Source organism: Trachurus japonicus, chromosome 21 (assembly GCF_045865225.1).
Source record: "Trachurus japonicus isolate A0001 chromosome 21, Traja_1.0".
In the NCBI taxonomy this organism is placed as follows: Eukaryota; Metazoa; Chordata; class Actinopteri; order Carangiformes; family Carangidae; genus Trachurus; species Trachurus japonicus.
In genome coordinates, this window is record NC_140927.1 from 15,832,799 (window position 1) to 15,845,944 (window position 13,146).

General features: G+C 40.2%; 2 protein-coding genes across 4 annotated transcripts in view; one reads left to right on the forward strand and one right to left on the reverse strand.

The window, feature by feature from the left end:
- Positions 1–2,728: 2,728 nt before the first annotated feature.
- Positions 2,729–3,933, reverse strand: rprma (reprimo, TP53 dependent G2 arrest mediator candidate a). The gene has a single exon (XM_085765677.1). The coding sequence runs from the start codon at positions 3,608–3,610 to the stop codon at positions 3,302–3,304; it is 309 nt and encodes a 102-aa protein (XP_085621803.1). The 5' UTR covers positions 3,611–3,933; the 3' UTR covers positions 2,729–3,301.
- Positions 3,934–5,583: 1,650 nt separating this feature from the next.
- galnt13 (polypeptide N-acetylgalactosaminyltransferase 13) overlaps positions 5,584–13,146 on the forward strand; it is a 40,951-nt gene continuing 33,388 nt past the window's right edge. For 2 of the 3 annotated variants that reach the window (XM_085764712.1, XM_085764713.1), the window contains exons 1-2: positions 5,584–6,060; positions 9,876–10,149. In XM_085764712.1, coding sequence (XP_085620838.1) covers positions 10,008–10,149 — 142 coding nt within the window. In that variant the 5' untranslated portion in view covers positions 5,584–6,060; positions 9,876–10,007. The remainder of the gene's footprint in view (positions 6,061–9,875; positions 10,150–13,146) is intronic. The other variant, XM_085764714.1, reaches the window with a different exon arrangement.

Here is a 13,146-nt window from a genome sequence, read left to right on the forward strand (position 1 = left end):
GATGCTGTGACTGTGGGACACAGCTCACATACTGTAGACATCGGATAAAATAAGCAGATGCTATTTTTACCTGCGCTATAACTTCTGGTGATATAGATTTCTATAACCAGCCTGCAGGTACATGAAAAAAATGTGAAGCCTTCTTTTTTTTTGCTTTTTTTTTGTCTGACAGATAACAGCCTGAGCCTTTGGCAAGAAATGCGAGATACTGTAAAACCAGTATGTTTTTTGATGCGCTGGATCAGTGCCTTTGACATATTACTGCCAGTGTCTTGTACTGTCTAGAAAACTTAGGTTTTGTTTTATTGTCTTCACTTTTGCTTATCTGTTTCTGTTTTATTTTGTTGTCTGTAACCATTCCTCTTGTTCTTGTCTGCATGCTCCCTGTCTTCTGTGACAGTTCATATTTGTTCCCTGAAGCAAGCCATCCAGCATTCAGGGGCGTGTATGACCAGTTTCAACTCACCCGTTGAATTTGTTCCCCTGACCTGACTCACTTCTGAGCACTGACCTCCCCCCTTGTATTAAAATCCCTACCCCCAATCTCAACGTCTGAGTTGTACAGTTGCAGCTGTGATACCCCAGCACATCCCCAAATATCTGGAGAGGACTTGCCCATAAGCCCCACAGAAGGCTATCAGTTTGTTGACAGCAGTGGTTCTGGGGGCAGATGCTCTTGCTCTTGCTATCTCCAAAGTCTCACTGAGCATTGTCTGTGTGACAGGTGTGGAAATCGTTGAGGTTGTGGTGTCAATCAAGAGAAACTATCTTCACAAAACAGTCCATGCAGCAAAGTCTTGCAGAAATGCTTTTTACAAAGCCTCAGCCTCAGTCCTCAATTTCTACAAAATCGATCAGCATCAGAGTCAGAATGTGTTGCGTAGAAGAAGAAGACAAGTGTGGGATGAACTGTGGGATGAACTAATAATGGTTCAGCTGCAGCCAGGAGATTGTTCACTGCTGGATATTAAACTAGCACAACAGTTTCCTGGGAGCTATTCCCAGCGCTCCCTAATGAAAGGAAACCCACAAGACAGAGAGAAACACTCAATGTATCATATACAAAGTAATTGTACCTAGTGCAACATCTTAAAATTGTTCGTTTTTTCAGTACTCACTGCACCATGTCTTGTTACATTAACATTTTTGAGCATTAGATTTGAATTTCCTTGAATCTAATCCATTCTAGGCATTCTAGTTTTAGATAGCCTGAGCCTGAGGTGAAAATGAGACTGTAACTAACTGCATCCTTATCATTACGTGGGGGCAAAATCTTGTGTGAGTGCAAGCGTATAGAGTAAGATTTTTTTTTTAATTATAAAGAATGAATGCCACTTACCATTTTTAATCTGCCCTAACAACACCTGCATAATGAAACATTCTGTACAGCATTGCAGACTTTTAGAAGTACAAGAAAAGACAGTGATGTGTTTACTGTAGTTGTACACTGTAACACTGAGTTTTGGTTGAGGATGGATGCAGCAGTTTCTGAAACTGCCACTTTTTGTTGGCCTAATCTGTGAAGCAAGATGCAACCTACTTCACATTTCCCCCTATAAAAATAAAGGGTGAAACATCTTTATTAATGTAATGCAATCCAGTAACCACAACATACAAGAAACTAAGAAATGCAAAGCTCCACAACAATGATTTAATTCCTTTGTCCCTTTATTGGATCAAATTGTCCAGTAGTTATTTAACTGATCTTGCTCACCCATAAGAAATATAGTTTTTAGCTTTTAGTTTTTAATTATTTGCTAGTGATCGATGCCACATTCAATTTTACCAGCTGCTAGTACATCACAGCAAATTAAGATAAGATGAGATAATAATTACTTTATTAATCGCTAGATTAGGACACATAAACACAATTTAGGGAAACATAATCATTATGTTGGCATTTACAAAGCATTTTATCAATGCATGAAATTTCTTTAAACCCAACATGAGCAGGGCAGGTGTGAGGCCTAAGACAGCGGCCACTGTGTCTGCAGCCGTGCATCCCCAGACAGAATAAGGCCATGTCAAGCAAACTGAGTTGAAGGACGTTTTAGAGACAAGTAAGTCGATTCAAACTATTCAGCTGTGTATGTGGAGCACAGGTGGGCAATCAGACAGCAGCATATTGCCCGGTGGCTTCATCCTCCCCGGGTTGACAAGGCAAGTCATTTCTGAAGCTGTGGGCTTCACCCTGGGGAGCTGACATCCAGGCTGGCCAAAGAGCAGAGCACAACAGATGCAATGACGGAAGAAGGAGGAGAGATGTAAAAGGATGCACGGATGAAGATGTGACCGACTGGAAATACTTTCAGATAATGAAAAATATATCACTTTTTAATTTGAAAATCTGCATGTAATATTCATGGAGAATCTTTTTGAGTAAGTTAAAGAAACATATTACTTCATTTAATTGAATCAACATTGATAGATTATGACTCTTTAAAGGCAGAATGAGGGAAATGGGAAGAAAACCTCTGTGTGGCGTCATCTCATCTCAGCCAGAGAAAACACGGATCTTCATATCAGTGTAAATAAATGCTCATCATATGTCTATTTTCCATCTGAATATAGGATGAATTCCTCATTAAAATGATTTTCTATAATTACCACAATAAACTATAGAAATTAGTGGTTAAAATAGCCATTTGAAAGGGTGTAATTTTAGTCACTAAAGGACTGGCAGAGGGGGGTGGTGAGTGGAATACCATGGTAGAAAAATAGACCTTAATTATGAGGAAAACTTTAATTACATAATGAATTTATTCCAATTAACAAGATACATGGCATGTAGGGCTTTTCTCCAGCACCCACTCAGACACTCACACAGTTATCACCAAGAAATTCAGAGAATTACACTGATTAACATATTGCATATTGTATGCAAAAACACATACAACATACAGAACATCCTAAAGAATATTTCTCCATTGCATTAGCAATATGAGAGGGTAAAATTGAGCAGCAAATACGAGGATTTTGCCATTAACATGACAAAAGGATGCTGCTTGACAATTGGTGCTCCATCTACTGAAATAACAACAGTGCTTGACTGAAAAGGCTGAAAACGCACTATACCCCTGGAGATGAATGAAAAGTCTTTGTTATGAAATAAGGTGAACACCTGTGAGCTCCAGTCCAGCAGGGTTCAGTTACCTCTTTACATGGTGACTGCTCCTCAGAGGTTTTATCTAAATACCAATATGAAAAAGAGGGGCTGGTTTAGGCAGTTGGACATCGCATTGTCTCCCATCTGTCTCTATCAGGATCAGAGGTGCCATACTGTAAAAAGGGTCCTCGTCAGTTAGTAGGCTCCAACAATCACTGCTTCCGTTTCTTTGGACGGTCTCCTGTCCGTTACCAAGAAGTTTATCATTCCTTCTGACTTTATGAGAAGGTTGCAACCCAAGAAAAATATGCCAAAGACCACCGTGAGGGACAGGACGCACATGACGGCTATCTGGACCACCCTCATGATGAAGAGGCTCCTCTCATCCGGAGCGGCGGCCACAAAGCCATTGTCAGTCACCACGGACGAAAAGTTGCAGCACAAAAACTCCTCGGTCTTGTTCAACAGTCCGCCCTCCGTTTGGTTGAACCCGGTGTTATTCATCTCCAGTTTTTGCTCTCTTTTTCTTTCAATGAAACTTTCAGTGCGAGCGGTGCGGAAGGCAGAGGGAGGAAAAAGACGCGCCTGGCACAATCCCGGACAAATCTATCATCAAGTGGAAAGTAAAGATGAGGGGGCGGCGAGTTGGAGAAGTTCCGTCAAATCAAGCAGCGCTCTTGTGGACTCGAACAGGCCGATTTGGTATCGCATTACTGGGGATTTCATGTGCTCTGTAGCCAGTTTCAAAGCAGAATGAATCCACCAACCCGCGGTTAAATAGCCAGAGTGTACCTGCCTGCGTTACACCGCTCAACTGACAGGACAATACGGCAAGAGCGCCACCATACGACCAGACTGCACCCTGCATACTCAGTACATCATGTACCATGAAGTACTGTATGTGTGTAGGTAATTTGTGTTTGTGTGTATGTCCTCTGATGCAACAGAAACAACACTGCAATCAATCAATCAATCAATCAATCAATCAATCAATCAATCAATCAATCAATCAATCAATCAATCAATCAATCAATCAATCAATCAATCTATCTATCTATCTATCTATCTATCTATCTATCTATCTATCTATCTATCTATCTATCTATCTATCTATCTATCTATCTATCTATCTATCCAGCCCCATGATAATAAAATTACACTATGCAGCCATGTGTTCAATCCAATCAAGTCATTATTTCATAATAACATACACAAAAACTGTGGAAGTTCACTTTATTTTATAGCCATGACATGAAAAGGTTTAAAAAGTTTTTAGAACAAAGGACTATTTGAATCTGATGAAGACATCTGTTTGTTTGTTTGTTTGTTTGTGAGCTGCTGAGTGGACAGGATATGTAATAATGCAATAATTCACCTCACAGTGCAGGTGGCATCACGGTTGGATTCAGTGAAACAGCAATAAAAGCTAAAAAAAAGGGGGCTCTGACTGATTGAAAGAACACTCTGGCTTCATGATCTGCTGAATGTTAATTAAATGCATGGATCAGATTGGATCTACTACATTGCCCAGAGACTGGTGCATCACTGGAGGACTCTCATCATGGGACAGCAGATGGCAGCATTGTTCAACATGATTCACCTAAAGCCTGCGCTGCCTGCTACATACTCTAACACTGTCCATCTGTGTATTCGAGTTACAGTAATTGGGCTGTATACATATATGCATGTACACTAAGGTAATTCACATTTATCTTGGTGATTAATTAAACACTGACTGGGTGTTAATTACTTAACTCAATCGACTTCATCTGTCATGTTCATAATGTGAATTTATCAGTGTGAAGCCTTTCTTTATAGATAATCATAAAGCCTAAAATAGTAGGATAGTTTCATTCACAAATCTGCAGATACACAGTCTATTCATAATATAATATTATGATTTATATTAGTCAACATAGAGAGAACAAGCACAGGGGCTTAACTCTATAGTCTAATTGGCTTGAGCTCAATTAAAGTAAAAATGTACACATTCCAATTCGACTATTAAGATCAATTTAATTTAATGAGTTAATTTCATCCAGAACAAATAAAAAATGAAAACGAAAACAAAAGGAAACATTTATGAAAGCTACAAATTCAATTTCAGAGGCGAGTGCTTGCAGCAACCATGACAAAACCTCTTCCAAACAATTACACTGATTACACTTGTCTATCCAATCAAAATTTACATGTAAGCCTCTGTCTCGGAGTTTGTGTAAATATCAAGTTAAAATGTGCCTAAAACTAAAACTGTGCCTAAAAATGTGCCTAAAACTAAAAATTATCGATAATAATATTTTTTATTTTTTATTTTAATGTAAAATGACCAAAGTGGACACACAACACAGTGTTTTACCTGCGGCTGTGCAGATAGCTACAGTACTCACGCGCCTACATTTACCAGACGCCGGTGACGCTCCACTTCAAAAAGCGTCTCTAGACTGACGTCGCTGTCAACCAATCAGAGACACGGATTGAGACATTTCCAGGTCGGTCTCAGCTGAGGTTAGATTGTGCTGAATATTATCTCGCCTGTCCTCTCATCGTTATAATATTCAACCGGAGAACAGGTGCGCGCTAAGAAGTGGGCTACTGTGACCGCATCTGCGTTTAAAGGAGAAAAAAAAGGAGGACAATTCATGGCGAGCGTCCGTGTCCGCCGGTTTTCTGCGGCTCCACTGAGGACGAATCATATCAGTGAGTCCACACAGGTACCGCTGGACGGACAGTATCACACCGGACTGTGGACTACTCCATACTGACATGCACTGTCATTTAAGTGTCGTTTTGAGGCGTTGAGCGTGTTGCAGGAGAAAATCTACCCAGTTGGAACCAGCCGCTAATTGTAGGCTACTGCACTGTACTGCACATATCGAGTCATGTTGTCTGCGTTCAACACGTTGCCCGAGAGCGAGGCTGGATCAGGTCACTGGTTCACTCCATCCATAATTTAGGTAAGCTAAGAGTATCCTCTTTTTCCCGACGCGCACCACACCTTCCATTAGAGAAATCATACCATGGTCTGTTTTTTTCTTTTTCCTTTTTTTAAATGCTGTACACATCAATGTAATGGTGACCATAGTGATGGTGGGCTGGTGTTTTTATTTGACATCACGTTTAATCAAGGTTACCAAGTGTTGTATTTGCATAGAGGTAAGAATGAGTGTTCACTGGTCAACTGCAGTGTTTATTCCAGCCAAAGCCGATAATATATGAATCATCATATAATATATTTGCACGTGAATGAGATATGGATAGAGTCTCTGCGTGTGCGTGTGTGTGTCTGTGTGTATATTACACGTTTAATTCACCACAGTGAGATTTGTGAATGTCAGTGTTTCACAAGCCATTACACAGCACACCTCCATATTTTGTGTTGTTTTTGTTTATAAAAGAAGCCTCAGTCATTGGCCTAATGGGCTTATTGGGATAAGCTCTATAATCACCTGCTGTTCCTGGTAGGGTTGGGTATACATTGGCATTTTTCAATACTTTTGCTAATTTGTTATCTAAAAATTTTAACACCGCTACCAAAGTCATAGTGTTTTCAGTATTTTTAGATCATATTTTCCTCTGTGAGGTTTTCATGTCATAAAATATGCCAGACCTCACAGTCTGTAGTCGTGCAATACGTGCTCACATTAGTCGCTGAATACTATTTTTTAATTCTTGTCAGGTTTCATCACCTGGTGCCTCAGACACAATCTGCTTTGACGGTCAGGAAGTATTGATGTTTGATGCAGGGCTCTGCTTGGGGCTTGTTACAGTGGAGACTCAGGTTGTGTGTGACTGAAAGGCTGCTGGTTTGAATCCCTAGCTGGACTGGTCTGAGGGTGAGGCCTTGATGCACCCACATGCAGGTCACTTGCATGGCAGTCAGTCCATCAGTGTTGAGCAGCAGAAGATGACAGCTTTACCTGGGCAGCCTCAGAGAAAGTTTATGAGTGTGCACATCTTCTGGTCACTTTTCTTTCGGCTTTGCTTCATGTTTTCTTCCTATTACTGCCACACTCTTAGTGTCAAGTGTAAATCCAAGTCATGTCCAGTTAGGCTACTGCAAAAACAATTACTTAACTGTCTGCGAAACGCATACAGTAGAAACACTGCTGTTAAATGGCTGAGAAAGGTGTTGTTCAGCTCAGCGCCCTGCACCAGACATTTCACGACAAACAGTTGTGTTGTTAACAACACAACTAATTGTCACTTCAATAAGCAGTTAATAACACCTGGTGGTTTATACTTATCTCTAAAGTGCTGCTAAAACATTTCATTGTGAGGGATGGAGAGACCTGTTTATGGAGTAGTGCACAGCAGATAGGAAATATTCATCTGTGCAGATGGTTGGACTAATTGACTCAGACTTCTTGGGGCCGGGACTCCTAGCAAGCTGCCGGTGGCACTAAACCCAAACATTTCTCAGCTACTGACACACAAAAAGCAGATGGTTAGAGATGCAAACAGACATCATAAGACAGACTCACCATTGATCTGTCTGCGATGTGAGTGGAGGTGATATGCTGCACACGGACTTTGATTTCAGCCTATTTCACAGAGACCATTTTTGTTGATCGCACTCATTATCTGGGGGCCTGCACTGCATCCATAGACTTGGCTCGGACTGTGAATGGAGTGTGGATCCACTGAAATCATCTCTGGCGCTGTGATGTGACTCTGAAGCATGTGGATGCAGCTGGACAAAGGCTGCCTCGCTAGTGAATGAGATAAGAGTTAGCCCAGGGCAGCAGTGTCATAGCCTGTGATGGACATTTAGACAGCGAGCTGAGAGGACAGTGTACGTACGTGTGTGTCTGTGTGTGTGTGTGTGTGTGCGTGTGTGCGTGAGAGAGAGAGAGAGAGAGAGAGAGAGTGTAGAGAGCAAAACCATTACCATGCTGTGTGGGAAAGATAAGGAAATCTGTGAGATTCCCAACAGGAAATGCTGCAGGCTTTCTCCATTAGCTGTAAAGGCAATGAGGTTGGTTATTATTCACATATGCATTTCCAGTTTTTTTTTAATATAATCTACTGTATGTAACATTCATAGCATGTGTGTGAGCACTGACTTTCACTCATGTCACGTGCCAAGCTGTGAATTTAGACTGAGTTTAGACTGTTTTTTTCTTTTATGTTATGGGTGTCTAAAAGGCTACTGGCTATTTGTGTATTTGATTCTCCTTGCCTCAATGCAACACACACACACACACACACACACACACACACACACACACACACACACACACACACACACACACACACACACACACACACACACTCATCATTCCCATTCTAGTCTCATTATACTTTCATAAGCCTTCCAGTCAACAAAAAACCTATAATTTCAGTCAAGTAGAAATACTGTTAGACAGAAAATCATGTTGCGTGTGTGCGTTAAAAAAAAAAAATCTGAAATATTGTGAGCCATACATCTCACGCCAATGAGATATCTAACCTCCACAAATTGCCTCTGGTATGAAAGCTTCCCAGATGGTTTTAACAGCACTGCTGATGAAGTGGGAGAAGTCTAGAGAGGGGGGAAATGAGCAGTCACTCATCTTTTCAAACGGAAAATGGTCTGGGGTCAGGCCAGAGTGGGAAGCTGGGTGTGACCTCCAATACACCATCATAATGTTATGTGTGTGTGATGAGGAGAAAACGGTAACAAGTTTATTTTTAATCTGTTGCACTTAGTAGATATTGTCACGACACACATCAATCCATCTGTTTCTCCTCCTGATATGATAGTGATATTGTGGACTCAGGGTATCTGCCGATATTGATTTTTGATCAGATACCAGATCTGAGAGCTGTTTGCTAATCTGTGCTGGAGCTCACTGAGGTCATTTTTATGAGAATGAACATGATGCCAGGGATTGCTGTGGCACTACAAACTGAGTTTGTTACCCACCAGAACTTAATGACTGTAATTGATAGCGGAGGCTGGAAAAATGTTATGATGATGACACTGACAAGGCCAAACTGTTTATAATGTAGCTCTGTCGCATCTGGCTGACATCAGATCTGCTAAATATGGTCACTACCAGCCCAGATAGTGATACGATCAGTGCATCCCTGATCACATCTCTGGGAAAAAAACTTTGATGCCTTTATTATAGACAGTAGAGAGAATGATGAAATGAGGAAGGAAGAAATGCAACAGAGGGTTCTGGCCAGACTCAAAGAGGGGATGTTGTGGTTCACGGTTGGTGCCTTAACCCATGAGTCATAGATCTGAAATATACATATTGTTATCTACCTCAAAGAGCCAATATATTAGGCTACAATGTTTGTCTTATGCATCTCTGCCTCTTTCTGTTTCCCTTTTTTCTTCCCACTCCTCATATGTATACAAATACACTGACTACACAATTGTCCCCGTTAACATATGCAACTGTGCATCTGTGCCAAATCCAGCTCATATCCTGTGATTTATTCTGTATCACAGGATCTGTTTGGATGTGTTGTTTGTCTGCCAACTCTGTGGCTGTTTAGGATATTATAGATTTTGTGTGATGTCACATTGCAGAAATGAAAAGTAAAATAAATAGATGGAAATATACAAAGTAATCTCTGGTTGATCTGATTTGTGAAATGCATGAAGGGAAATCTAAAGGTTCATCACACATTTTGCTGAGATGACGCTTCTTTACAAATTGATTGTTTCTCATCATAGCTTCACAATGGTGGCTAAAATATAAATCATACTTTCTGTTGTTGTTAGATTTATGTTTGTTCTTTTCTCTCTCTCTCTCTCTCTCTGTCTCCCCTGTAGGATGACGCCTCTTAGTCAAACCTGCTCGGTTTCTCACCCCATCTCCACAGTTCGCACACCTTGTCAGCAGACGGCAGAGCACTCACTGTGACCCTCCCTGTTTGGCTGCCTGGCCAACTTCCTGGGGAGGTGATGCGACGGTTCGTGTACTGCAAGGTGGTGTTGACCACCTCTTTAGTGTGGGTGCTGGTGGACGTGTTCCTGCTGCTCTACTTCAGCGAGTGTAACAAATGTGATGATAGGAAAGACCGCTCGCTGCTCCCTGCCCTCAGAGGTGAGTCCTGATCAGCGCTGCGACACCTTTCATTCACAGAGCAAGTGTGAGACTGGGCTGTTTCATCTCCTCCACCTTCTCCGTTCCCCGTGTCTTTAAGCTCTAATGGTCACTGTGACATTTTCCACTTGATCTTCTCTTAGAAACTGAGACTGTGTTGCAGACATTTAGAGTGAGAGGATTTTAAGATTTCCTCAGAGGGAGTTTAAATGTTCATATTTGGATTTCAAGGGAGTTAGCAGTGAATCAAAGGAAATGATTTGGTTGATGATGATTTGATTTTTTTCCCCCATTTCTGATATATTAAAGGGAGTTAGTCCAAAAGCACCTTGAGATATTTTAGTTGAAACCATAAAAACTTTTTAAATTAAATTTCTCAAATTAAAATAACATCTTAATTAAACACATTTTGCATGTGTGCACTACAGAGAGACATTGAGGACCTGAAATTATGCTCAAGGACCATTACAAGGTTTTGCATGTTTCTGGTAATGGCAATATAAACCACTCAATGTTTCTGCGAATGCTGCCCAGAGAATCCCTGCACATCCTCTTAAACTCCTGCTATAGTACTGTTTTTGCGACATGTCTATATATTTTCCTGCCAAGGTAACAATATTACGTTGTGGTATGCAGCTGTAAGAGCATTGTGATTTGAAGCACATGATGAAAAAGTAATTCTGACAAAAACAAATACAGACTAGGCAAAGAGATTGTAATATTGTCCTGGAAGTGAGGAGGCACAGTGGCCATTGCTCGTGGGCATACTGTAAGTGGGCCGGGCATGTTTAGCTTTTAAGTTCTAATTACTCTCATGACATAACGACAACCTTATCTAAGTATATACAGGATCATTGTGTAATTGCCAAGGAATCAGTGTGGTGTGGGTTTTGCAGTGGGTGACGTAAGATGTATCTCCTCATACAACTTTACAGACTGTATACAGTATTAGATCTAAGAGGCATTGAAGTCTTGATTTAGCCTTTTGTGCCCTTGAATTTACAAAAGAACAGAGTTTTGCCATTTTATCAAATACGAGAACGTGCAGTAGTGTTTTTTCTTCTGACAGCAAACTGCATGTACCAACCTATTTTGTAGATTAAAGAGAGAAGACCTTTGTGATTTCCCACATTGCAGGATTACTGAATGTGATAACCCTACAGTTACCATTTGTAGTTAGTTTTGATCTCTAGTTTTGATCTTGTAGGCTCGACCCTTGTTATTAATGTTCACTCACATGCATGTGAATATAAGCTGTAGTCTTATAAAGTTCATCATGTGTCTCCATAACTGTTAATGCAATGATGATGACTAATGCAAAAGACAATCTTCAATCTTCATTGCAAAGCACTTTTATGAGTCATGAAATTTCTTGGTGTAATGAACCCCTGTCTCTAATTTGATTTCATTAAGAGTGATTCATTTACCTCTGAAACTCTATAAGTTTAAACAAATGATGTCTCTATGTGTGCGTGTGTGTGTGTGTAGCTGAGATCAACCTGAACCACAATACTGCTTTAGCAGAGTTCATTTCCTCACATGCCCTCAAGTAAGCTGGTTTCTAAGAGGCTTGCTAAGCTGCTTTTAAGGTTAGAATGAGGCAGAGCTGCCAGCTACTGAGACTGATTACCATGAAAAGTCTAACGTTACACTGCTTACAAAGTAGATGATTTGCTCAATGTATGATCTGAGTGTTGGGAATTCTCTCTTTATTTTCCTGGGTTTGCCACAGGACACTGCAGGTGTTTCTACCTTGTCAGGTGTAATCTTATTTGTATGTTCCTAATTAATGAAGCCATTAACTTGACGCTCTAATCCCTTCACCACATCAACAGCAAAACAAACTATACACAATCCTCTTATTTATTGGTTTATTTGAAAAGGGACAGTGTACATTAATAAAACATTGTAAAACAAATGTAAATGTACACGAGTTAGCTAAAAGGCAAATTTTTTGATTGGAATCGATTGACTCAGTTTGATTATTCTGAAGCATTTTGTAAGGAAACACACACACACACACACACACCCATTAAAACTTTTACTATTTACATATTAGCATGAGCATTGATTTGCAGTCGTGTTACTAGCCATCTGACTGTGGCCCCTTGCAGGCTGCGGAAACCAGTGGTAAACATAACAAACACAACATTGTCATAGCATTGCCTTATTAAGTTAATTAAGAGGGTAGAGTAAATAATTGCCAATTTACACATCCAACAGATTCATTAGCATTCTTTTGGAGTTGCATTTCTGTTCACTTGATGTAATTTTGATGTTCACTTTACATTGAGCTCTGTATTTGGGCCTCATGAGAGAAATGTCTGACACTTTAGCTACAAAATGCTCCACTGTGTTCCCAGGCAAGTTCATAACTCTATCAATATGTTGTTTGGTGCTGGCGAAGAGAGTTCATAATGTGTTAATGGAGCTTTTAAAAAAAAAAAGATGACACAGCTGCCTGTGTGTCCTTTGAACCATTGCTGATGTGAGTGGTGAGACTGAATTAAAACAGCAAGTGGAAAGATGCTAAAACTCCACATGGAGCCTTTGTCTGCTTTGCTGTTTGGTGCTGGGTCTGTAAGCATTTAGATCATTCAGGAGAGCTTTTTTTTAATGGAAATGGCTGCATATACTGGTATTTTTAGGGATACTCTTACTGAGCTAATATGGGGCTGTTTATATTAACAACTAGCTAAAGAAGCTAAAAAGCTGTATAATGGTAACGTTGGTTAAACTCTGCAATTAGATTAAATGAAGCTGTCTAACTGAAACTGGATTAAATGTTAATGTAAATAATTTTGATTGATGCGTTTTGAATCAATTCAAAATCACTTTGGCTTAGTAGCCCAAATTTGCATTAGATTTGATAGTTTTCGGTCAGTTTCTCCAGTGTTTTGTGTGTGTTGTACAAGAGGTAACTGATCCCATGTTGGTCATTACCAGGTCGATAATGGCTCTTTAAAGAATGTTTGTCATAAATTCCTGATAAGAGCA

What these genes read in the sequence shown, in the direction of transcription:
- rprma (XM_085765677.1), bottom strand. Translation starts at nt 3,610, where the DNA reads ATGAATAACACCGGGTTCAACCAAACGGAGGGCGGACTGTTGAACAAG.